Here is a 27,341-nt window from a genome sequence, read left to right on the forward strand (position 1 = left end):
CGCTACCACCACCACCACCAAACCACCATTCACAAACGCATGGAGGATATCTCTGTAGACGTAGGAGCTATGTCATTGTTGTTTTTCTATCCATATTCAGATTTCATCTCCACTCATTCTCCCCTGTGTGCTTGTGTGTAAAGATCCTGTATTTTCCTCATCCCTCTTTCCAGCTACATAGTCCCTCCTGGATGCACCACCAGTACCTCATGCAGCCTGCAGTGAGTATTAAATAGTGTTATCTACCTCTGCTGCTGCAGCTTCCTCCTTACTATTCTCTTTACATCTGGTTAGCTTGCAGTTCTGCTCATCTATCGCTCTATCTCTCCTTTTTTCTTTGTCATTCTGTCTCTTTATATTCCTGTCTCTCTCTCTCTTTCTCTCTCTCTCTCTCTCTCTCTCTCTCTCTCTCTCTGATTTATTGGCTATTTGTCCTTCTCTTTGTTGGAACCCCCCTCTCTCTTTTCCCCATCTCTCTCCCTCTACTTCTCTCTGTCTCACACAACCACTCTCTCTCCTTCCCTCTCTCTTCCTCCACCTCTCTCAGGGCACAGTCCTGACTCCGACCATGGACCATGCTATGTCCATCCAGCCCACCTCCATGATGGGCACCATGACCCAGCAGCTCAGCCACCTATCCCTGGGCGGCACGGGCACGGTTAGTACCCTACAGATACCCACTCCACCTCCCACTCCACCCCTTCAACTACCCACTCTACCCCCCCCCCCCTTTGGTCCCCTAGTCTCATCTCAAGACTAAAACACATTGAACTGAATCAAGTTGTACTGAATTGAAGTTGAAAGTGAAGAGAAAAGCAGTTGCCTGTGTCTCAGTTGGATCTCTACACAGAAAAAATGACTGATGATTTATTCTCCTCTCATCCTGTCACAGTTTATGCCTGCCAACACAACTATGCAGGGGACATACATCCCCCAGTACCAACCAGTGCCTCCCTCCAGTGTCCCTGTAGAGGTGAGACCCCAACCAACACCATAAGAATTAACTATGCATAACAAGTTAAGGGGATGACAAAAGGGGGCTTATTTTACAAACGAGTTCAAAACCATGCTTTTACTTAAGCAGTTTTTAACTCAGGGACCTGTTATTACTGTTCCACTCCATTTTCTTCCTTTTCTTGCAGGAGAACGGAGGACAACAGCAACAGGTTGCTATGGAGACACCTGCAGAACACACAAACTACTCATACCAGCACACCAAGTGAAGCTAAGGTAGGGTTATTAACCCCTCCCTGTGCATATATCTGCTAACTTAGTTCAATCAATCAATCAAATGTATTTATAAAGCCCTTCTGTATAGAACCCCAGCCTGAAACCCCAAGCAGCAAGCAATGCAGATGTAGAAGCACGGTGGCTAGGAATAACTCCCTAGAAAGGTTGGAACCTAGGAAGAACCCTAGAGAGGAACCAGGCTCTGAGGGGTGGCCAGTCCTCTTCTGGCTGTGACGGGTGGAGATTACAACAGTACATGGCCAAGATGTTCAAACGTTCATAGATGACCAGCAGGGTCAAATACAGTGCCTTGCGAAAGTATTCGGCCCCCTTGAACTTTGCGACCTCTTGCCACATTTCAGGCTTCAAACATAAAGATATAAAACTGTATTTTTTTGTGAAGAATCAACAACAAGTGGGACACAATCATGAAGTGGAACGACATTTATTGGATATTTCAAACTTTTTTAACAAATCAAAAACTGAAAAATTGGGCGTGCAAAATTATTATTACAGTTTTATATCTTTATGTTTGAAGCCTGAAATGTGGCAAAACGTCGCAAAGTTCAAGGGGGCCGAATACTTTCGCAAGGCACTGTAATAATCATCACAGTGGTTGTAGAGCGTACAACAGGTCAGCACGTCAGGAGTAAATGTCAGTTGGCTTTCATAGCCGATCATTCAGAGTTAGAGACAGCATGTGCGGTAGAGAGAGAGAGTCGAAAACAGCAGGTCTGGGACAAGGTAGAACGTCTGGTGAACAGGTCAGGGTTCCATAGCCTCAGGCAGAACAATTGAAACTGGAGCAGCAGCATGACCAGGTGGACTGGGGACAGCAAGGAGTCATCATGCCAGGTAGTCCTGAGGCATGGTCCTAGGGCTCAGGACCTCGAGAGAAGAGAAAGAGAGAGAGAGAGAAAGAGAGAGAATTAGAGGGAGCATACTTAAATTCACATAAGACACCGGATAAGACAGGATAAATACTCCAGATATAACAGACTGACCCTAGCCCCCCGACACATAAACTACTGCAGCATAATTACTGGAGGCTGAGACAGGAGGGGTCGGGAGACACTGTACAGTACTACAGTGTACAGTACTACTTATATGCTGTCCTTGCCTACTAGGTCCATGTCAGAACATTACATGTTGGTGCCAATTAATGTTAACATGGTTCACTTAAAACAAAAGCTTGTCAGATATTGACCACCTTCAAAAAAAAACATGTATTTATTTATTATTGATCAGCATTCTGTAAATATTATGATTTACACAAATACAGTATGATATGGAGAGTATGTAGAACTGTTACATTTTGTATGTTACATCGACAGTATTATGAAAAGGGAGTAGTGTGACAGGGGTAGGTGTGTGTTTTGCAGCTGGTGATCAGGAGGCCATATTGCAGACTGAACCCCAGAGAGTTGCTTCGCTACAGGAGGACAGCAGAGCTCCACACAACACCACCAAGCCTCGGACTTGAACACGGATGACAAAAGCAACACGTGTGTGCTTTAAAAAACACGTGTGTGCTTTTAAACACTTATTTCGTTGGGACTTTTCCTCTCTCTTCTTCAAGGATCGATCAACCAAAGGTGGGAGCCTTCTGCAATGGAAGCTTTGATGTCTTTTAATAACTGAAAAAAGAAAGAATGTTGAACAAAGAAACAAATTAGGAAAGGGATAAAGACAGAGCATTATTTTTGTGCATGTAATATAGCAAATTTGTATTTTTAAAAAAGCATTCTGGAGTTTCAGAGTGATACAAGGAAAAGAGTAACAACACAATGTGTCTTTAATTTTTGGGTAAAATATGCAAAAATGTATTTTAATTGTTTTATGTCTGTTTTTTGACATTCTATTCACAGCAGTTGGACAATGTTTTGTACAGATTTTAAAAAGTAAAAAACAAACATTTAGTTGGTATAATATTTCTAGTGTAGGCTACTTTTAAGAATGGAAAATGCGAAACACACCGTTTAAAGCTACTTCTCCCTTAAACTGATCCAGTAAGGCTAAGTTCAGTTAACTCACTGGCAGATGGTTACATGAATTATTTATAAATTATTTAAAATAACGTCAAACTTAAACCTTATAAAGCATTCCCTTCATAAACATTCAGAATGTGTTATGAGCAGAGGACAATCATGATCATTCTTATTTATATGTACATCATAGTTCTATTTTTTGATATTTGGAAATATTCAAACATGTCACTTGCGTATTGTGTAGATTTTATTTAATTAAATTCTTTATTTAACAAGTCCGGTAAAAGCCAAACACTGGCAATAAACATATTATCACTTGTAAAATAATTCATAGGAGCTAAATTATATAAAAAAGTTTAAAAAATCTGATATTATTGTAAAACTATATTATGAGAAAAAATGTACTATTGTTTTTTTGGTTATAATGCAATATGACACATCCAAATTTCACCTTCTATTTAAAAAAAACTTGAGACAAATTGGATTGTCTGAAAGTTACAATATTATTTTCAACATTGAATAAATGATTACTATTACCATACTATACAATAACAAGGCCCTCTCTCTATATTCAAAGGAAAAATAAGACAGTACATAAAATGCAAACTCTTTTGAAATTATTACCTACATTTATTCACTGCAATTATGCTTGAATTCACAGATAATATAATAAATATTCTACAAAATAGTTGACCTGGTTTATGTGTTGGGTGCGAGAGTTCATGTCCCAACAGTGTCCATAAGAAGTGGTTTTAAGCGGTTTTGTTCTGGTAGCTGTTCAGATGTCCATAGTGAATTTGACCTTTTGTACAAAGTAGACAGACAAATAATTGGACATGCCTTAGAATTGAGCAGTTGGATTAGTATGAGATATGTGTACAAAAAGAGTGCAATTGTTTTGATTTAAAAAGCAAAACAACGAGGGGAGTTAAAAGTAGGTCTAAAAAGAGTCCTTAATAGCAGTCCTTTGTTGTTGAGAAAGGGAGCTACAAGTATTTATCAATGCTGCTGTTGTCTCCGGAGTTTTAATTTCTGACAATGAGTTGTATTTTACAATTTTTTTAGAAAAAGTAAAGTATGTTTTCTCTTTTTGGGCTTTCACTTGAACCCTTCTGAGCTATCATACCTTTTGTTGTTGTTCTAAAACATATTTTATATTAATTTCTTTACAGTAATCTAGATTTTATAAGTAGGGAAAGATCTTTCCAAGAGTTTAGATGTAAGCTTTTTTTCTTTTGTAGGAGATTCATAGGATTTTTTTGATTGTGTTCGTGCATTTCCACATGGTCCATACAAACACAGAGATGATTTTGTGTTTCTTCAAGTTGATTTCCGTTCCAGAGCACTGTGTTGCTCACTATGATATCATTTTTCAGGCCCGTGTGAAATAGTTTTTAACTAAAACGCGTCCACATCTATCCTAGAGACACTAAATTAAACTCAATGACAACCATGCCACCTTGCCCACCTTCCCAGATCAGTCCAGTGGAGATGTACGTGTCTAGGGTAAACACATTCTATTGTATCTGTCAGAGAGAATGATGATGCTACCCAGAAAACACATAACATAACATGAAAGTGCCATTCAAAACTAACTGTCCCATAACAAACTGTTCCACAGAAGTTAACTTAGTATTGGATGAATTCATTCTAGTTTCAACAAAGACAAACATTTGTGAAATTGGCGGGTTTTGTTAGGAATTCTGACCAGTGTTTCTAAGCCTTAATTGTAACATACTTCAGAAGGGGAACCCTGTTTCTCCTCATTGATGGCAATTCCTTTCAATCATGGTTGAGGGTATGGCCAAGAAAAGATCATACAGATGCCATCAATATCAGATGTTATGTTGTCATAATATTATAAAGGGCTGAGTTTAACACACCTGGTTAAAACCTAGTGTTACCCTAGTAAACATCCCACCCATCACACTTGATCTCGGGTTTTCGTCATTGTTCAGGATGGATGACATCAAAGTTACTGTTTCTTCTTCATTGTGCATCTCTGAACCTCTCTCCACCTACCAAATGTTTTTTTATATGATGATTTATGTCTGCAACACCAAAGATGATGAAGCCATCCAACTGTCAGGAAAGTCAGACTTTCTATCTTGGAGACAAATGCTGCTCTCGTCTCTATTGGCATACGTAACTAGAACGATGCTGTAGTAACATCCTCTCAAAGTGGCAGTACCCTGGTAGATGGTAAACAAGCAATATGTTTCACTTAAGTTCTGAATGTGTTGAGTGTTGAATAGAGAGTCATAGATATGTGTGCTTTGTTTTATCGACATATGCTCGTTTCAGTTTGGTACACCCAAAGAAAGACCAGTGTATGGTGTCTTTAATACAGAGAACAGGGGCAGGGGCCTACTTTGCTTTTTTAGTGTCAATGATGAGAGCTGAGCATTTATCTCTTTCTGTAAGGACTAGAACTTTTGTATGTGCTCTTTTTGGTTGAGCAGTTGTCAAAACCATAGTTATTTCCTGTTTCCACTTCTGTTGAGTGTTTTGTGATCTGTCCAGAAAATACAAAAGTGATCACTTGCAGGTTTTAAGCTACAGTGCACCTCATGAAGGAACATGTGAGAATGTTGTGAGAATGTAGTACTAGTCAGGTAATCCATTATGTCATTATGATAAATGCTGTTAAAGTCATCCAAAATACATATTTGTTAGTCATCTTCAGACCTAAAAGCAGTCTATTGTCAAGGTGACTCTTATCTGTTCTGTAGATCCAAATATAGATTTTGGAGTGAACGATCACTTTAAGTTACACTCTCCACGATGAACTGTAAATCATTGTCTGAGCGAGCACGCTTTAGGCTATTGTATTTTCCTTGCTGCGTATCTTTGACAGGTATCTTGTAATACTTCGGAAAAATACTAAAAACAGGATGTGCAACAAATGTTGAACTTGCACTTATTTTCAATCCATGTTTATGTACATGAAAACCTTAATACCTAGCATTCTCTTGTCTTTGTCTTCGCTTGTTGTCCAGATCATGTAGCTTCAATGGCTAATGTCATAGTTTCAAAATGTTTTGCTGCTAAAATGGGATGTCCCAGCAGTGGATAGATGGGAGCCAAATTGGATGTTCAAAATTGTCTTACTTAAACGTAGTAAATTGGATTCAAGTATAGTTAACATGAGCACATTTTTTATTATATTTTAGACACATTTTGTGAAAGTTGTACTCAGAGATAACACGCTATTTGATAGTTGTTTTGGAATCTCTTCGGTAATTCACCAACTTTGTGTGAGAAATCTGACATTTTGAACATACTGCCTCATCTCGCTCACTGCTTGTAAACATTTTCCTTATTTATACAAGAACACATTTTGTACAGTTTGTTAAAGGGGAGAGGTTTCGTTATTTGGTTAGTTTGCTAGTAAGCTGGTTAGTCACTTGGCTACTTCGTCTTCCTGTGACAGAGATGCTCAAGTAACCCTTTTTTTTATTAATTGGAAATATATGTTTTGTTTCCTTTCTGTCTTGGTTTTACTCTTTGAATATGAATATGTCAATTTTCTTTTTTAATAAAAAAAATCTTGTTTTTAATGGTTGTATTCCAAAACAGTTCCAAGAATACAATGGGGGAAAAAGACACAAGTCAATTACATAAATACCAAGTTTATTTTAGTGTTGAACAAATTGTATTGTGTTTGTTCAATATAAATGTTTCATGTGGTAAGCAAAGTGTTTGATACCCATGAAAAAGGTGCAAGCTCCTTCCTCTTTAGTTTATCATAGTAATACCCAAACATAATTGTATTGACCAAGCCTTGACATTGTAATAATGCTACTGCATTCAAAATGCCATACATTGCCCTCTCAGTTAAGTCACAATAGAACTTGTAACTGATAAACCAATATTCTGATCTAATATGATCGTTCATTTCACTTCTTCCCTTTTGATTTAAAGTGATTCTGTATGTATCTGTATGGATCTGTATGTATCTGTATGTATCTGGGTATGTATCTGTGTAGCTAAAAGCTACTCCTACAAGATGCAGAGCCTTCACGTCCATATAGAAACCACTCTAACCACATTGTAGTCTCAAACTTTATCTTGCCATTCCTGGAACCGTGGGAATATATATATAGCATCATCTATAAAGATTGACAAAATAACTGACAATAGAATAAACTCTAGCGAACATATTTGAAGATACTCTGTCGTATCAAAACTACAATTAAATGTTTTTAACTCAACCCTGCAGAGTTCCAAAGACTTCCTGAATCCACATGATACATGTAGTTTAGGAAAACAGGAAGGAGATATATTTACAGAAAGATTGCATGCTTTGAAAGAGACCGTGTCAGTGGTAACTTGTTTTATTTTCTTTGGGCTGAATTGACGACAGACAGGAAGTGTAAATCTGTTTTCCTGAAGACTAGAGAGATCAATAAGTTAAAGTACCATACTGTCTTAGGCCTCAATTCAATCAGGTCGAGTGTTAATAACCTGCTTTGGAAGAGATCCACGTGGCAGATGTTCTGGCGGTGTTGGAGGTGTATCTGTCGTATGAGCGGACAAATAAGTGAGCAGCTGCTCTTGTGTGTCACAAACCACCACTCCCTTATTATCCGTATTCTGTTAGAAGTTAGGAAGTGTAGACTAATGCATGTTTTCATGTTCATTTGAATGGGCGGGATTTATAGCCTATCAGTTTAATCGAGGTGCAGACAATAGAATATCACGCATTTGAGTGTTTGAACTTGTAATGCGGCTGCATGAACTAACGCAGCTGGTGGTTTCGTTGGGTCCAATGGTAGTGTCCGCGGTAAGTTATCTCTAGAGCCGCTTGTTGATTTGACAGCTTAACGCAGTTTTACCTCCGACACGCCAAAACAACCACGATACGGGTGTCGGCTTGTGCGAATCGGAGATCATCTAGCCCTTAGGGTACCAGAACATAATTACAAATCATTTGCAGACTGCAAATTGAACGCAAGAAGCCCAAACAGCTATATTTGACTAAACATAATCATTTCAAACCTTGTTTCAGTAAAATTAGTATATTATCAAATATACATTGAGTGTACAAAACATTAGGAACACCTGTACTTTCCCCGACATAGACTGATTAGGTGAATCCAGGTGAAAGCTATGATCTCTTATTGATATCACTTGTTAAATCCACTTCAATCAGTGTCTATGAAGGGGAGACGGGTTAAAGAAGGATTTTTTTGCCTTGAGACAGTTGAGAGATTGATTGTGTATGTGTGCCATTCAGAGGGTGAATGGGAAAGACAAAAGATTTAAATGCCTTTGATCGGGATATGGTAGCAGGTGCCAGGCACACCGGTTTGTGTCAAGAATTGCAACTCTGCTGGGTTTTTCACACTCAACAGTTTCCTGTGTGTATCAAGAATGATCCACCAAACAAAGCACATCCAGCCAACTTGACACAACTGTGGGAAGCAATGGAGTTAACATGGGCCAGCATCCCTTTTGGAATGATTTTGACACCTTGTAGAGTCAATGCCCTGACAAATCGAGGCTGTTCTGAAGGTGTTGTTAATGTTTGGTATACTCAGTGTATCGCTCTATTATGTGTGGGAATACTTTGGAAAAGTTTTCCAAAATTAAAATGTTGGTGTTTTTACAGCCTATGTCAAAAATAAAAAGAACATTTGCTCAGTAAACTTGGGGGGCCAAATAAAATCCCCTGCGGACCGTCAGTTTGGGAACCCTGTTCTAGTTAATATTAGCCTAGGGCTCTATTCAATCCGTATTGCGGAAGTTCAGCTTTGGCATAGACTGCATTCACAGTAAATGTTGCATATGTCAGCTCAATCGAAAATTACTTAAACATTTATATTGCGCAATCTGTCACGCTTCAGCGATACAGATTGAAAAGAGAGCCTTAATGCTGTTTATCTTTATTTGCTTTCGCTCCCCAGCTACTCAATTGAATGGTAAACAGTCTGTCACGACATGAGACTCTTTTATTGACCACAGAAGAGCCAGGGTCGTTTGAGAAGAAGACGGAAATGAAATGAGCTCTTAGAACTTAAGGTTGAGAGAGATTGGGCTGAGTGTAAATGAGAAACAGACAGATTGAGAGACAGAAGGGTAGACAAATAGATAGAAGAATTAGTCGCGGCTCCCTCCAAAACACGAAAGTAGGAAGCTGAACAGGTATATAATGTCCAGGTAGAGGTTCAGGGTGGCAAAGACGTACTCCTCTGGACTCATAGTGTAGCGCTTGTTGCCTATCAGCAGCTGGGTGTCAAACGCCAGGAACTAAGAGAGAGAGAGAGAGAGAGAGATAAAAAAAGGGTTTTATTGTCACGTACACCATTTTGCTACAGGCTGTAACCCAATGATTAGGGCCAGGAGTTTGTCCTGACCACGTGACCTTGACCAGAAAAAACTCTGGGTCTTGCCAATGATGAATGTGTGTTGAATATCTGCCACTCACCAGAGTGAAGAGGATAGCTCCTATCACAGCGTAGATGGCTTGTAACCAGGGAACCTGGGGGGGTAAGAATGTTATCGAACAGCGCTAAGATACAGGCCACTAATTTAGGAAAGACACTGGGGCTCTTCCAGATCATCTATGAGATTACCCTTCAGCTAATCCTTCTTATTCATGCTAGTATGCTACCCACCCGAATAGGGTGAGCGAGGGCCAAAAGCCTTACCGTCACTCTATATATAAACTCACTGTCACAACTATTCTTATTGCGGTCTGGAAAGATACGCACAGCCATTACACCATCAATATCTAGTTCTGCTTATGTACAGTGTCAATGGAAGCTAAGCAGACAAGACAGGCTACTTACATATCCAAAAGGGATGACGATGGAGAGTATGATGCAACAGTACAGCATGACCATGGTCAGGACAAACAGGACTCCCTGGTAAGAGGTGAAGTCAATCTACAGTAGGAAACGAGGGAGAGAGAATAATGGTGTTTTGTTAAAATGCACTCATGATCAATCAATTGGATTGTGCCATGGCTCATAAAACAATGTTATGAAGATGGGTTCATTTTTCTCACCTTGGTCTGGAAGCTGAAGATGGTGACAGACATACACACCACAGCAGTGATGCCCAGACACAGGACCACAGACTTGGTGTTGTAGAAGCTGGAGAGAGAGAGAGTAGAGACAGACATTGATTAATCCATCAATTAGTTATAAAGAAATAAAGCAATAACACTTGCTTGTCTTTTCCTAATTGCACTGACTTTGCTGATAACTACTTTCACGAGGAAAAATGTAACTACTATGACTGTGATCTGTGGTTGTCTCACCTAGATGTAGCTATCTATAGATGAATGCACTAAGTTAGTCTGGATAAAAGTTTCTGCTAAATGACTAAAATGTGAATTGTAGTCATCCCTCCCATCCATGTGGATGTTGATAGATGTGTTCATTCTTATCTTCATCTTATCTTCATCATTTATTTCAACATATGTTTGTAATTGGGCCAGGAGTTTGACCGGTTCCTGTGACCTGGCCAGGAAAAACTCCTAGCCCCACCTATGTCAACATCTGAGTCCCCCAACCAACCCTACCCACACATGAAACACACGAGTTAGTCATTTACCTGGACACAAAGCCCATCATGCAGGCCAGGCTGAGAGTCTGAAAGCAGGAGAGAGGAAGGCATGCAGACAGAGCCAAGATAGGTATAGAGCAGAGTCAATGAGGTACACAGACAGACGGACGGGCAGGGAGACTATTGGGTACATGCTATTCTCTTGAATTGCTCTAATATTTATTCCTCATTATACTCACAAAGAGAGACAGCAGAATGAGGTTCCAGGGAAACTGCCTCCTGTTATAGAGATGAAGAGAATTCAGGATGGTAAATTCACTCTTTCATATTGCATGTTATCATTCTACCATCATTGTATGACTACCATTTACTGTGGATGATCACAACCCTAATCTATGAAGGATGTTAGAAATACCGTATTAACGTGTTATATCTGCTTAATACATGTGTAAAGTGTTGGTGTTCATGCATATTAAAACTACATTTAACTATTTGATTGATTGAATGTCCCATCTGGTTTTTGACGTGACAGCCCAGATGTGACGTAAGTGCTGCGTACTGCCCAGATTGTCATTTTCATAGGAGGGAGACTATTACCTGATTTGTTCACCACAGCAGTTCAGTGCAATGTAGGTGGCCAAGAACATCATGCTGTCGAAAGCCAAAAAAGAAACCAGTTCATTATTAGCACAATTACATGGCTGAATCCCAAATCACTCCCTTCCCCTCACCCTGTTATTTGCACGTTCACGCACGCCTCGGAAATATGCACAAGTGTCCCAAAACTGAGGGAGTGAAAATTATGGAGGGTTTAGGGGCTAATTGGCTCATTCCACAGAATGAGTGTATTTTGCAGCCCTCTGATATTTTAAGTTGAAATTGTGTACTAATATTGAATTTGAATTTTGAAAGCCTATCATATTAAATTAAGTGCCCTTTAATTTAGACAACATGGGGAATTAAATCAGTCAGATTTTATATGAATATAAACTTGCTGAAGTACCAAAATAGGTCATTTTGACATCATGTCCCTCTGTGACTTCAAGGAAAATGTTTACCCGCTTCATTTAACTTTTCAACACAATTGTAAAGCTCTAGTTATTTTGTTTATTTGACAAAGTCATTTCTGAAGATTATTATTTAATGTGGTCAGTGAATCATTCTGTCCCTCATTTTAAGATCCACCCTGTTACTTGAGCTGAACTCCCGTTTTAATATGGTGAAACTATTCCCTTTTCATTATTTTTTTCAAAAGAAACATCTAATAGTCAAATAGTGTAAAAACATGTGAGCTGGTTCATCTCTTTTTACCCATTTGGTGGTGTGTTGTGGTGAAAAACTGAGCGGGTCGAGCTTAACATGTCAACCCTGTTATGCATAGATAGACAGGCTAGAAATGTTTTAACAATACATTTAAAAATGGTGAAGCTTGCATTCAATTACCCCTCCCTGTTCCACACAACAACCTCCCATTCCCTCTGTCACAAGGGGATTCATGGCTGATTGATCAAGTCTTCAACCCTGCTACGGTCAACCCTGTTATTTTATTTGACACTTAATAGGCACTTATTATAGTATTTTTTTTATTTAACCCTTATGAGATGGGAAATTTTTTGTTTTTTATTAAGTTAAACATGCTTTTTATGACAGAATGTTAAAATTAGGTTTAAAAAATGTTGTTGACCAAGTTACACTTCTCAGAAGATACTGACTTGGTGGAACAACCCAATTAGACCCTCCTATAGCCACTTTGACCGAGTCAGCTATGCTGCCGGTTTCAGAACAAAGTGGTATAGCATAACGCATTGTATTATTTTTTGAGTTTGATCAATTTAACACAAAATAATGGAGAGGCGTGCCTAATTATGAGTCACCTGTATTTGTTTGTCAGATTTTGATGCTTGGTACATGTAACATATGAAATACCACCCAAATTAAATATTTAACTGCTACTGAGGTGTATATCTTGTAAAACGACAGGGGGAACTTTCTCATTTGTATTTCGGGCTTGTCTTATTATTTAAATGGGGAACATGAATTGCATCATTCAAGTCTCGAGTGTGTTCCGAAGTTGATGGGTTTATTTGATCCCCTTGCCACTCTTGAAGTCACCCTATGAGATCCGCCAGCAACACGTGACAACAGAGGGCCCTGCGAGCGAGTTGATAGGGGCAAGGGGCTAGGGGCTGGTTTGGGAGTAACCGTCTGATGAAAAGTGAGGGCATGTCAATCAAGATGTTTGTTGTCACTTACTAGGAGCACATGTACAGGTGGGGGTGTGCCTGAATGTAAAACCTCACTGGTGCACTGTGGAGAGATGAGAGAGTGTTACACTATGTTGAGTACACACTCACACAAACACACACAGACACATACACACACACTCATTTTGGATATATTTACAATGTAATGGATATGATACATACCAGAATGTGAAGAGAGCAACAATGGCCACAGTCACAAAGAGTTGGATCATCAGGATGGCATAGACCTTTAACAATACAGAGAGGAGGAATAAGAGGGGATGGCCAAGATACACCCTCAGTATACTATACTGCATGCTGGATCATGCATGGGTGACATGTTTAAAGAAGTCAGTGTAGCTCAGTTACAGTAATATTATTATCTGGATCGTATTCATTTGGGCACACAGTGGAAAAACGTTTTGCAACGGAAAACAAAAATGAGTGTTTCTAATTGGACGAGTATTTCTTATAAGTCCAGGTTGTCCCTCCCTGTTTCAGTACCTTTCTGATGAAGATCCTCCTGACGGCCTGGTCGTCCCAGGAGAACTGGGTCTGCATCTCCTCATAGTCTGACAGGGAGGGAAGAGGGTTAAACATCTTGTTAAAACAGCAGATGTGTGTAAGGATTCACCTCTATCCTCTGGGTACATCACACGCTGTAATGTTCGTTGCTGCCCATCTACCTTTGTTCTATAGTAAGGTGTGTGTGTGTGTGTGTGTGCAACCGGATGCAGAAGAAGAGCACTACATAATGTAGCCATAAAGGAGCCCATTGTTAAAGGGGATGAGATATTCCTGTGTAACTGACTATTATAGATACAAAGACGTTTTGATATTACCTGCAGTAGCCTCTTCATAGCTGGGTGGGTACTCTTTGCCTGTCTTTGGAGACACCTGAATGTATGGTGAGAGACACAAATGGTCAGAGATACCAGTCGTTAGAAGTAGTATCAAACTGAAAGACACTTTAACAAAACTTCAGAAAACACTTCACCCTTACAGGGCCGGCTCGCCCTTAACACGGATCACGTTGTGCATGTAGAGCCCCCGATCGCTAGGGGCCCCACAATTTAATAACATTTATGGAAAACACTTAGGCTATGGATGAAAGTTTGAATAGTAAAATACACAAAATGTCAATTTGATATTTAGTAGTGCATGAGCAGGTTTCCTCTTGTTATGTCAGTCACTGAATGACATAGCGATGAACCATGGCTTTAAATGGACTAATGTTCTCTTGAGTCATGTTTTGTGTCCATATAAAAAAAAACTTTTCGCAAGAGGTGGGGGGGCATCCAACCAAATCTCAGTGGGGCCCGCAAAAGGCTAGAGCCGGCCCTGCACTCTTATAGTATAAAACTCACTTCATTCAACTCAACTTCTTTCAACTCAACTTCCTTTTGCTGCTATAAAACAAAATGGCCAGGTGAAGTATAACAGTTGAAGTTTAACAAACAATTTATGAACATGCTATTTTGTATTCTATGATTCTATTCATGCATTCAACTCCTCATGATCCACTGAAAATCCAGATAGGCTACATGTAGAGGCCTGTATCAGTGTAAACAAGCCTCCATGTTTCATCAGTGTTTAGGATAGGATAAGGATTAGGATACTCTTAGTAGGCAGCCATCTTAGTTTTGCCGACTTATGCTGCATTCGTAACCAAGTGGGAGGTGGGAATTTACAAATTTTGATGTCACAAATACCAGTTGGATGCATTCACATGCTTTAAATTCGTTCACAAATGTTGATTGGCTACAAGCTGCGTAAACCATAAACTAAAAGTACAGTTGTCATGCTTGTAAAAAAATATATAATTTTCAAAAACCATATTAATAGATTGCTTTCTATAAATAATGTTTTGTCGTTGCATTTAACTGCTGAAAATGATGTTATCGCAGTCCTTTCCTTAGTTGGTGATGTCAGAGGTCAGCATGTGGGAGAAGTGAGAGCTCAAGATGATAGACGAGTTTCCCACTAGTAATTACCAGTTGGAGGGTCATTCAAGTGGATTTTTCCCAGTCGTATTTGTTAAATTCCCAGTTGGTTATGAACACATCAATAGATGGTGCGTTCCTCTGCCCAGGCGTTGCTGACGCATGCCAGATCTTACAATGACTGGATAGGTATTTAACATATAACTTAACCACATATTATGTTATAGCAATCTGGTGCCTGGCGGCACAGTCGATGACGTGGCACACAACCATTGGTTGATCCATGTAACGTCTGAGCAGGGGAACGCGTGTACAGTGAATGAGTATAACATTATAGAAAGATAAATATTTGTCCATCTCTCTTTCTCAGTTTTTTAGATTATAGTTTCGATGATATTCACAGTATATCACAGAGAGAAAACCACAAATAATGTCTGGAATTGGAAATTCAGAACAGCAACCAATTTCTGCTCACCTCAGCTTTGAAGCACTAATCTGGTAAGAGAGAAAGACATCTTTACCTTTCCCTTGGTCATGTTTGCGTCTTTTTTTGAATCCCTTTAGTGTTGACTTTCTGTTGTTTACGGTGTTGTTGTTGTCCTTGTTCTTATGATGTCATTCAGGCTTGTCAACATCAGTAGTAGATTTCCTTCTATATGATGAAGCTCCCTCTGTGTCCTTTTCTTTTTGTGTCCCTTCCGTCTTGTTTCTGTTATTTTCTTCTAGGTTTCCCTCAGTTGTGGTACAGTAGAAGAGAGAGATTGAAGTTGTTCTTACAGTGGCTGTGCTGAATCTGTCTCCACTGTGCAGATTACAACCAACCAAGCCCTATATAGAGCACTATTAGGAGGTTAATCCCTTTCCAACCCTGATCGCATTTCCCCCCATATCTCTGCTCTAATGAGGCCGTTCGAGCAACATCCAGGTAAGGTTCCAGCATTGGGACGTGCAGGAATGTACCACTGCCTTAACTCAGAAAGGGGTGGTTGATATTTTGAAGTAACGGGGGGGGGGGGGGGGGGACATATCTGAATTACATGTGTGTTATGTAGCATACTGACCCCCATAGCAGAATTACAGTAGTAGGAAGGGGGCCTCTGCCAGTCAAACCCATCCCACACATCATCCAAATCTATTTTAATAATACACTTTATAAACCTTTTAGAAAACCATCAATAATATCCACCTCTTTGTCTCTCTGTCTGTCTGGCCCTCTCCTCCCCCTGATTCCCTCTTCCTCTATCTAGACCAGCAGTCCCCAACCAATTCCACAATTCCATGAATGATAGTCCTCAAGAGCCATTAGAAACATTATTTCATATAACTTATTATCTAATCAACCATGTATTTTTCTGAATGAATTTCAAATAATACAATAAATAGATAGGAAAAACACAGCTCTTGTGAAACAGTGACATCATGTCTTTGTGTAAGACTAGTTTAGTAACAACCAGGTAGGATTAATGAGATAGAGGTTAAGAACATTATGTTCCTGAGACGACCCACACATAGAATCATAATGGGATTTACCTGAAACAGTCATACCACAACAACCTTTGATCTTGAGCTGTAACATTCATTAAGATCCTTTTCTAGAACCTATTGTCTTATCTAACCTCTAGTCTCCCTATTCCACTGCTATCACACAGTATCTACATGGAAAGCATAAGTCAACAACAGTATGGTTATTGTGAGAAACTCCTATCTGCTTTCCTTGTGGCTCAGGTATGACATAGCTTGACTGAAACTATAAAATCAGACAAGGCTTTTGTTTCTCACAGTTATGCCTGTCTGTGGTTATCTATCCTAGTCCTTGGTTGCTATCACTGTGCTTTATTTCTTGATCAATCATAAGAGCCATACCACCAGCCTATTTACAAATGCTGAAGTATTCAAACATATCCATGACACACACAACATAACAATTGTTTATGAAGTCAAATAAGTTGACCCACACACATGATCATAATAAGATTTAACAGAGCCAGAGGGAGTGGTTTGAAATAATAGATGCTCTACTCTACTCTACTCTACTCTACTCTACTCTACTCTACTCTACTCTACTTTACTCTACTCTAGTAGCACTGTCTGGAACAGGACTGCCAGCACAACCTGGATATCCCTGATGGAAAACAGTGATTGGATTCCTGATTGGACTGTCCTGTTAGTAAGTGTGAAGGGCACAGCCTAAAGTTTAGGCAGTACATTTCCACTTCCACATCCCATGCCTATAGAGGGCAGCAGAAACCAGGTCAGGTGCTGAGAGTGCCAGTAGGCTTGAGAATGATCGGCAGGTGATTGCAGATTGAGAGGGGGCTTGATTAGCTTATGTTATGTTATGTTATATGATATTATGTTATGTTATATGATATTATGTTATGTTATGTTATATGATATTATGTTATGTTATGTTATATGATATTATGTTATGTTATGTTATATGATATTATGTTATGTCATATGATATTATGTTATGTTATATGATATTATGTTATGTTATGTTATATGATATTATGTTATGTTATGTTATATGATATTATGTTATGTTATATGATATTATGTTATGTTATATGATATTATGTTATGTTATGTTATATGATATTATGTTATGTTATGTTATATGATATTATGTTATGTTATATGATATTATGTTATGTTATATGATATTATGCTATGTTATGTTATATGATATTATGTTATGTTATGTTATATGATATTATGTTATGTTATGTTATATGATATCATGTTAATGCATGCCTTATTGTTTATTTTTTACAATTATTTTAATCACCAACAATTGAACATCTATGAACTGCTTAGGATTGCTGACTACAGAGCCTGGAAAGAGCTCACCCTGGTATTTAAGCTCTCTTTTTAGACACATGTAGCCAAAACCCTGTTCACTTTTGTGTAAAAATCAGACTGTGATACCAATTATTGGTATACAGTCTGAAACAAAGCACTGCAAAAACTTGGAAAGTTTTCTTACAAGCCAGAATGTTGAATAATATTACATTTGAACTTACCGGTTGTTTGTGAGGGTGGTCCTTCAGCTTGTCAAAAATTTTACCCAACTTTTTTGAGTGCTGATACTGGCTTTGAGATTTCCTGGCACATGTCCAAAATCATGTAAACACCTGCAACACTTGCGTTAGTACAGTGCCTTCGGAAAGTATTCAGACCCCTTCCCCTTTTCCACATTTTGCTACGTTACAGCCTTATTCTAAAATGTATTAAATGATTTTCTCATCAATCTACACACAATACTCCAAAACAACAAAGCATAAAGAGGTTTGTTTTATTTTTTGAATCAACAGAAATACCTTATGAAATTGTGCTCAGATGCATCTTGTTTCCATTGGTCATCCTTGAGATGTTTCTACAACTTGATTGGAGTCCACCTGTGGTAAATTCAATTGACTGGACATGATTTGGAAAGGCACACACCTGTCTATATAAGGTCCCACAGTTGACAGTGCATGTCAGAGCAAAAACCAAGCCATGAGGTCCAAGGAATTGTCCGTAGAGCTCTGAGACAGGATTGTGTCAAGGCACAGATCTGGGGAAGGGTACCAAAAGATGTCTGCAGCATTGAAAGTCCCCAAGAACACAGCGGACTCCACCATTCTCAAATGGAAGAAGTTTGGAACCTCCAAGACTCTTCCTAGAGCTGCCCCCCCAGCCAAACTGACCAATCGGGGGAGTAGGGCCTTGGTCAGGGAGGTGACCAAGAACCCGATGGTCATTCTGACAGAGCTTCAATGTTCCTCTATGGAGATGGGAGAACCTTCCAGATGGACAACCATCTCTGCTGCACTCCACCAATCAGGCTTTTATGGTAGAGGAATGGCCAGACGGTCTGGTCTGAAGAAACCAAGATTCAACTCTTTGGCCTGAATGACATGATCACGTCTGGAGGAAACCTGGCACCATCCCTACGGTGAAGCATGGTGTTGGCAGCATCATGCTGTGGGGATGTTTTTTAGTGGCAGGGACTGGGAGTCTAGTTCAGATTGAGTTTAAGATGAAGGGAGCCAAGTACAGAGAAATCCTGGAGCAAAGGTTCACCTTCCAACAGGACAAAAAACCGAAGCACACAGCCAAGACAACGCAAGAGTGGCTTCGGGACAGATCTCTGAATGTCCTTGAGTGGCCCAGACTTGAACGTGATCGAACATCTCTGGAGAGACCTGAAAATAGCTGTGCAGCGACGCTCCCCATCCAACCTGACAGAGCTTGAGAGGATCTGCAGAGAAGAATGGGAGAAACTCCTCAAATACAGGTGTGCCAAGCTTGTGGTGTCCTACCCAAGAAGACTCCAGGCTGTAATCGCTGTCAAAGGTGCTTCAACAAAGTAGTAAAAGGTCTGAATACTTATGTAAATGTGATTTTTCAGTTTTTTAAATTTTTAGTAAGTTTGCAAACATTTCTGAAAACCTGTTTTTGCTTTGTCATTATGGGATATTGATGATGGCAAAAAAAAAGATTTCATCCATTTTAGAATTAGGCTGTAACGTAACAAAATGTGGAAAAGGTCAAGGGGTCTGAATAGTTTCCGAAAGCACTGTATGCATGTATCGGGTTCTTGTGCACGGCCTTAGCTGATGAGCGAACAAGTATTGATTGCCACACACAGAGACCCACATTTGAAAGTCGATTTTATAATACTTTCCTGTGGATATTTTGTCTGAAATTTTGACCCGACTAAAAACCAACCCCTTGGACAATTGGCAGAGAATGTAACTATCTTCACTCATGAAACTATCTTCACTTATGCTTACTTACTTCCACCTTATATGCACACATTCAGACAGGTCAAGGAACATTATGTCAGGCCTAAAACCCCTAGACATAGTGAGAACTAGCCCAAGATGTACTCTTAAGGATCCTACCATTACTAGTTCAGGTCCAAGGACCTTAAATGTTATTTTCAGAGGTAGACTGGCTCTGGCAGCCAAAACAGACCCGTTACACACTGGTGTTTGGAAAAGGCTAGATACCTAATTGGTACAGGTGGTCCCTCTGTCTCTGTCTGTCTTCCATAAACACACGTTGTAACATGGAGATATGGCCATCTGGGAACACTAACCATAACCCTAACCTTTTGTTTTTTGAAAATAAATCATTGCTGATATCTCACTGGTTAAATTGATACACACTTTTTTATAGGGTTAGGGTTAGTTATCTCACACGGCCATAATACATATTATGTCCACGTTACCTTAAAGGGGCTTTCTGCAGTTGAAACAATACCAAAACGTTTACCCCACCTCTGTTTTGGTAAAAAGCTGACGGATGGACCTGGAGAAATGTAACCACTCTTAAATTTGTAGACAGAGCTATTAATGCACGGACAAAATTATAGTTTTATACATTTACAATGTTTACAAAAATTGTCATAAAACATGAGGCATTATTTATTAATAAGTAATATTCCTCTACTCTAATCAATGAGTATGTAATGAATTTACAAATCCAAAGATGGATTTAGCATCTGCAGATTGCCCTTTTAATCATTAAGGGGGGAGGGGGACTAAACGGACTTTAGATCAGCACCCAGCAGCAACCCTACTCCAATCGAGTCAGCAGCTTGCTGTGTCATGCTCATTATGACCGCTAGATGGTGTCAGTGTACCATCTGTAAAGTTATGGTCATAGATGTAAAACGTTCTATATCTATGGCTATGGTGTCATACTCTGCTGTATGGTTCTTTACATTACTGTAAGAATACACAAAACCCTGATGGGAAATGGTATTCTCTGTTAAAGAGCTCAATTTGATCATTGAAATATCTAGAGACGTTTGCAAGATGGATACCAAGAGTTATTTTCTGTTGAGGTTGAAACATTTTTTTTTTAAATTAAATTTGATTTATTTCACATTTATTTAACCAGGTAGACCAGTTGAGAACAAGTTCTCATTTACAACTGCGAATTGGCCAAAATAAAACAAAGCAGTGCAAAAACAACAACACAGAGTTACCCATAAACAAACGTACAGTAAATAACACAAAATAAAATAAAAATGGAAAAATCTATGTACAGTGTGTGCAAATGTAGAAGGGTAGGGAGGTAAGGCAATAAATAGGCCATAGAGGCAAAAATAATTACAATTTAGCATTAATACTGGAGTGATAGATGTGCAAGTAGAGATACTGGGGTGCAAAAGAGCAAGAGGGTAAGTAATAATATGTGGATGAGGTAGTTGGGTGTGCTATTTACAGATTGGCTGTGTACAGGTACAGTGATCAAGAGGGAGATGTAAGACTCCAGCTTCAGAGATTTTTGCAATTCGCGACCATGACATTGCTGCGCCATATTTAGTGTAGTTGTCCAACTTTATCTGTCTGTCTGTCTGTCTGTCTCTCTGAGTCCCTCTGTTGTTATGTCAACTGCTTGTTTCTCTTTTACTGTGCAAAGAGCAGATAAAGGGGGATTCATAAAATATGAATAGCAACTGCAGGGAATATTTACCATAGAGTGGAACCGACTATATTGGTTCATAATTGATGCATGATTGACTTTTCGTAGTTTAGTCATTCACAGTATGGTTTTTCTTACTTGATAAACTTCAGTTCTAGAATTACATCATTCATATGTTATGTAGTCTGTGACGCACTTGCTATCTCTTCAGCTGTAATCATCCACTAGGTGGCGCATGAAGACCTGTTTTCGTGCCGTGTGTTCTAGACAGTGCAGTGTTCTACACTGTACATTCTGTTCCCAAAGCTTGGCGCTATTTATACCTTTCAAATCTGCTCTCTCTAGCTGAAAAACATTTGGGAGGTTTTGGCTTCCTTGCTTGACAAACTGCAGTATTTTAGGGTAAAATCAGGTAAAGAAGCCATCAATCTGGTGCCAGAGTGAATATGTAGCTTCACTGACAGCTGGCTGGTAATTCAATGCAAACATTTTCAAAAATAAAACTGCCATAAAGTACTTTAATTCATATCTGTCTGATGTGAAAGCACTACATTATTTGTAAGGGACGGGATCAATGACTTACATAAACCCTGGAAAGCGAAAGCTATGTATTGGCCAATAAGAGGTTTGAAGCCACTGTTGTGTTGGCCACATTGGCACTCCCCAGAAGAAGCAGTCCTCCACAGGAATTAATCACATTTCAATTCAAACAAAATCATATATATATTTAAGTATTTTTGTAGTTGTAGTGAAGACAGTAACATTAGTACTTTCTAAATAATTATACTTGAAGAAAAATGATTTTATATATATATTTTTTTATGTTTAGGTCACATAATATCAATTAAAACTATGCATTAAGGTATATGTAATATAATCATATATTAAACTTGTCAAACACAAATGTAGACATTAATAAATTTAATTTTTATAGCTTCCAAAATATGTTTTACAATGGTGGGTGAGTAAGAAAGATCAAGGCGAGTATATACACAGCACTGTTCAAAAGTTTAGACACACCTACTCATTCAAGGGTCTATCTTTATTTTGACTACTTTCTACATTGTAGAATGACATCAAAACGATGAAATAACACATACAGTGGGGCAAAAAAGTATTTAGTCAGCAACCAATTGTGCAAGTTCTCCTGCTTAAAAAGATGAGAGAGGCCTGTAATTTTCATCGTAGGTACACTTCAACTATGACAGACAAAATGAGGGGGGAAAATCCAGAAAATCACATTGTAGGATTTTAAATGAATTTATTTGCAAATTATGGTGGAAAATAAGTATTTGGTCAATAACAAAAGTGTATCTCAATACTTTGTTATATACCCTTTGTTGGCAATGACAGAGGTCAAACGTTTTCTGTAAGTCTTCACAAGGTTTTCACACACTGTTGCTGGTATTTTGGCCCATTCCTCCATGCAGATCTCCTATAGAGCAGTGATGTTTTGGGGCTGTTGCTGGGCAACACAGACTTTCAACTCCCTCCAAAGATTTTCTATGGGGTTGAGATCTGGAGACTGGGTAGGCCACTCCAGGACCTTGAAATGCTTCTTACGAAGCCACTCCTTCGTTGCCTGGGCAGTGTGTTTGGGATCATTGTCATGCTGAAAGACCCAGCCACGTTTCATCTTCAATGCCCTTGCTGATGGAAGGAGGTTTTCACTCAAAATCTCACGATACATGGCCCCATTCATTCTTTCCTTTACATGGATCAGTCGTCCTGGTCCCTTTGCAGAAAAACAGCCCCAAAGCATGATGTTTCCACCCCCATGCTTCACAGTAGGTATGGTGTTCTTTGGATCCAACTCAGCATTCTTTGTCCTCCAAACACGACGAGTTGAGTTTTTACCAAAAAGTTATATTTTGGTTTCATCTGTCCATAAGACATTCTCCCAGTCTTCTTCTGGATCATCCAAATGCTCTCTAGCAAACTTTAGACGGGCCTGGACATGTACTAGCTTAAGCAGGGAGACACGTCTGGCACTGCAGGATTTGAGTCCCTGGCGGCGTAGTGTGTTACTGATGGTAGGCTTTGTTACTTTGGTCCCAGCTCTCTGGAGGTCATTCACTAGGTCCCCCCGTGTGGTTCTGGGATTTTTGCTCACCGTTCTTGTGATCATTTTGACCCCACGGGGTGAGATCTTGCGTGGAGCCTCAGATCGAGGGAGATTATCAGTGGTCTTGTATGTCTTCCATTTCCTAATAATTGCTCCCACAGTTAATTTCTTCAAACCAAGCTGCTTACCTATTGCAGATTCAGTCTTCCCAGCCTGGTGCAGGTCTACAATTTTGTTTCTGGTGTCCTTTGACAGCTCTTTGGTATTGGCCATAGTGGAGTTTGGAGTGTGACTGTTTGAGGTTGTGGACAGGTGTCATTTATACTGATAACAAGTTCAAACAGGTGCCATTAATACAGGTAACGAGTGGAGGGCAGCGGAGCCTCTTAAAGAAGAGGTTACAGGTCTGTGAGAGCCAGAAATCTTGCTTGTTTGTAGGTGACCAAATACTTATTTTCCACCATAATTTGCAAATAAATTCATTAAAAATCCTACAATGTGATTTTCTGGATTTTTTTTCTCATTTTGTCTGTCATAGTTGAAGTGTACCTATGATGAAAATTTCAGGCCTCTCTCATCTTTTTAAGTGGGAGAACTTGCACAATTGATGGCTGACTAAATACTTTTTTTCCCCACTGTATGGAATCCTGTAGTAACCAAAAAAGTGTATACCAAATCAAAATATATTTTATATTTGATATTCTTCAAAGTAGCCACCCATTGCCTTGATGACAGCTTTGCACACTCTTGGCATTCTCTCAACCAGCTTCATGAGGTAGACACCTGGAATGCGTTTCAATTAGGTGTGCCTTGTTAAAAGTTCATTTGTGGAATTTCTTTCCTTCTTAATGTGTTTGAGCCAATCAGTTGTGTCGTGACAAGGTAGGGGTGGTATATGGAAGATAGCCCTATTTGGTAAAAGACCAAGTCCATATTATGGCAAGAACAGCTCAAATAAGCAAAGAGAAATGACAGTCCATCATTACTTTAAGACATGAAGGTCAGTCAATCCGGAACATTTTAAGGACTTTGAAAGTTTCTTCAAGTCCAGTCGCAAAACAATCAAGTGCTATGATGAAACTGGCTCTCATGAGGACCGCCACAGGAAAGAAAGACCCAGAGTTACCTCTGCTGCACGTTCATTAGAATTAACTGCACCTCAGATTGCAGCCCAAATAAATGCTTCACAGAGTTCAAGTAACAGACACATCTCAACATCAACTGTTCAGAGGAGAGTGTATCAGGAGTGAGTGTATAAGGCCTTCATGGTCAAATTGCTGCCAAGAAACCACTACTAAAAGACACCAATAATAAGAAGAGACTTGCTTGGGCCAAGAAACACGAGCAATGGACATTAGACCGGTGTAAATTTGTCCTTTGGTCTGATGAGTACAAATTTGAGAGTTTTGGTTCCAACTGCCGTGTCTTCGTGAGATGCAGAGTAGGTGAATGAATGATCTCCGCATGTATGTTTCCCACCGTGAAGCATGGAGGGGGATGTGTGATGGTGTTTAACTGGTGACACTGTCTGTGATTTATTTAGAATTCAAGGCACACTTAACCAGCATGGCTACGACAACATTCTCAAGCGATACGCCATCCCTTCTGGTTTTATAACTTCTAGGCTGTGTAAGTGTTATTTGACCAAGAAGGAGAGCAGTCATGGGTGATCAGATGACCTGGCCTCAACAATCACCTGACCTCTCATTCTCCGTGGCCGGTGTGAGTAAGACATTTAAACGTGTTAAACCTCGCAAGGCTGCCGGCCCGGACATCCCTAGCCGCGTCCCCAGAGCATGCGCAGACCAGCTGGCTGGTGTGTTTACAGACATATTAAATCTCTCCCTATCCCAATCTGCTGTCCCCACATGCTACAAGATGGCCACTGTTGTTCCTGTACCCAAGAAGGCAAAGGTAAATTAAGTAAATTACTATCGCCTCATAGCACTCACTTCTGTCATCATGAATTGCTTTGAGAGACTAGTCAAGGATCATATCACCTTCACCATACCTGTCACCCTAGACCCACTTCAATTTTCTTACCGCCCCAATTGGTCCACAGACGATGCATTCGTCATCACACTGCACTCTGCCCTATCCCATCTGGACAAGAGGAATACCTATGTAAGAATGCTGTTCATTGACTATAGCTCAGCATTCAACACCATAGTACCCTCCAAGCTCATATTTAAGCTTGAGTCCCTGGTTCTCAACCCCGCCCTGTGCAATTGGGTCCTGGACTTTAGGTGATGAAGGTAGGAAACGACACCTCTACTTCGCTGATCCTCAACACTGGAGCCCCACAAGGGTCACTACTCAGCCCCCTCCTGTACTCCCTGATCACCCATGACTGTGAGGCCATGCACGCCTCCAACTCAATCATCAAATTTGCAGACGACACAACAGTAGGGGCTTGATTACACATGACTGGACAACCTACAGGCACTGTAGGCACTGTGGTGAACACAGACACTGTGGTGAAATTTGGCTTGTCACCTAAAACCTTCACAAACTTCTACAGATGCACAATTGAGAGCATCCTGTCGGGCTGTATCACAGCCTGGTATGGCAACTGCACCACCCACAACCGCAAGGCTCTCCAGAGGGTGGTGCGGTCTGCACAATGCATCACCGGGAGCAAACTACCTGCTCTCTTGGACACCTACAGCACCCGATGTCACAGGAAGGCCAAAAAGATCATCAAGGACAACAACCACCCGAGCCACTGCCTGTTCACCCCGCTACCATCCAGAAGGCGAGGTCAGTACAGGGGCATCAAAGCTGGGACCCTGGAGACTGAAAATAGCTTCTATCTCAAGGCCATCAGACTGTTAAACAGTCATCACTAACACAGAAAAGCTGCTGCCTACATACAGACTTGAAATCATTGGCCAATAAATGGATCACTAGTCACTTTAATAATGCCACTTTAATAATGTTTACATATCTTGCATCACTCATCTCATATGTATATGCTGTATTTTATACCATCTATTGCATCTTGTCTATGCTGTTCTGTCATTGCTCGTCCATATATTTATGTTTATATACTCTTGTTCCATTCTTTTACTTAGATTTGGGATTATTAGGTAGTTGTTGTGGAACTGTTAGATTACATGTTAGATGTTGCTGCACTTTCAGAACTTGAAACACAAGCATTTCGCTACACTCTCAATAACATCTGCTAACCATGTGTATGTGACCAATAACATTTGATTTGATTTGAATTTAGATGGTTTGGGATGGGTTGGACCGCAGAGTGAAGGAAAAGCAGCCAACAAGTGCTCAGCATATGTGGGAACTCCTTCAAGACTGTTGGAAAAGCATTCCAGGTGAAGCTGGTTGAGAGGATGCCAAGAGTGTGCAAAACTGTCATCAAGGCAAAGGGTGGCTACATTGAAGAATATCAGATATGTATGTTGGTCACAGATACATTAACAATAAAAGGTAGGGACATGGATCAGAAAACCAGTCAGTATCTGGTGTGACCACCATTTGCCTAATGCATTTTCCCCCTCCAGGAATTGTGTGCAGATCCTTGCAACATGGGGCTCCACATTATCATGCTGAAACATGAGGTGATGGTGGCGGATGAATGGCACGATAATGGGCCTCAGGATCTCGTCACAGTGTCTCTGTGCATTCAAATTGCCATTGATAAAATGCAATTGTGTTCGTTGTCCGTAGCTTATTTCTGCCCATACCATAACCCCACCGCCACCATGGGGCACTCTGTTCACAACATTGACATCAGCAACCGCTTGCCCACATGATGCCATACACACATGTGGTTGTGAGGCCGGTTGGAAAAACTGCCAATTGCCAAATTCAAAGTTGGAGGTGGCTTATGATAGAGAAATGAACGTTGAATTATCTGGCAATAGATTAGATGGACATTCCTGCAGTCAGCATGCCAATTGCACACTCCTTCAAA

At 39.9% G+C, this 27,341-nt stretch overlaps 2 protein-coding genes across 9 annotated transcripts in view; one reads left to right on the forward strand and one right to left on the reverse strand.

The window, feature by feature from the left end:
* Positions 1-6,778, forward strand: part of LOC110528194 (RNA-binding motif, single-stranded-interacting protein 2) — a 60,302-nt gene extending 53,524 nt beyond the window's left edge. For 2 of the 3 annotated variants that reach the window (XM_021610054.3, XM_090241421.1), the window contains 5 exons: positions 174-221; positions 548-658; positions 893-973; positions 1,143-1,230; positions 2,613-6,778. In XM_021610054.3, the coding sequence (XP_021465729.1) occupies positions 174-221; positions 548-658; positions 893-973; positions 1,143-1,223 (321 nt within the window). In that variant the 3' untranslated portion in view covers positions 1,224-1,230; positions 2,613-6,778. Of the gene's footprint in view, positions 1-173; positions 222-547; positions 659-892; positions 974-1,142; positions 1,231-2,597 lie in introns of all 3 variants that reach the window. The other variant, XM_021610055.3, reaches the window with a different exon arrangement.
* A 56-nt stretch (positions 6,779-6,834) lies between these two features.
* On the reverse strand, positions 6,835-15,817 carry LOC110528195 (protein lifeguard 2-like). 6 transcript variants are annotated; one of them, XM_090241423.1, is made up of 13 exons: positions 15,441-15,725; positions 14,344-14,382; positions 13,819-13,873; positions 13,481-13,548; positions 13,160-13,224; positions 12,987-13,040; positions 11,331-11,384; positions 10,973-11,012; positions 10,782-10,819; positions 10,231-10,318; positions 10,013-10,108; positions 9,649-9,702; positions 6,835-9,470 (listed from the first exon to the last, which is right to left on the reverse strand). In XM_090241423.1, the coding sequence occupies exons 1-13, from the start codon at positions 15,453-15,455 to the stop codon at positions 9,321-9,323; spliced, it is 816 nt and encodes a 271-aa protein (XP_090097549.1). In that variant the 5' UTR covers positions 15,456-15,725; the 3' UTR covers positions 6,835-9,320. The 6 variants fall into 6 exon arrangements, 3 of the variants coding, with proteins under 3 accessions (XP_090097549.1, XP_090097548.1, XP_090097550.1); XM_090241422.1 differs by having other exon boundaries at positions 14,344-14,385; XR_016497342.1 differs by lacking the exon at positions 10,782-10,819 and having other exon boundaries at positions 15,441-15,647.
* Positions 15,818-27,341: the final 11,524 nt, after the last annotated feature.

The sequence above is a fragment of the Oncorhynchus mykiss genome, chromosome 7, assembly GCF_057628025.1.
Source record: "Oncorhynchus mykiss isolate SJ-2025 chromosome 7, ASM5762802v1, whole genome shotgun sequence".
NCBI lineage: Eukaryota > Metazoa > Chordata > Actinopteri > Salmoniformes > Salmonidae > Oncorhynchus > Oncorhynchus mykiss.

Coding starts and splice junctions, on each gene's coding strand:
- LOC110528195 (XM_090241422.1), bottom strand. Junction 13,549..13,818: donor CTATGAAGAGGCTACTGCAG/GTAATATCAAAA, acceptor CCTCCCTGTCAG/ACTATGAGGAGATGCAGACC. Junction 13,041..13,159: donor GTTGCTCTCTTCACATTCTG/GTATGTATCATA, acceptor ATCTCTCCACAG/TGCACCAGTGAGGTTTTACA.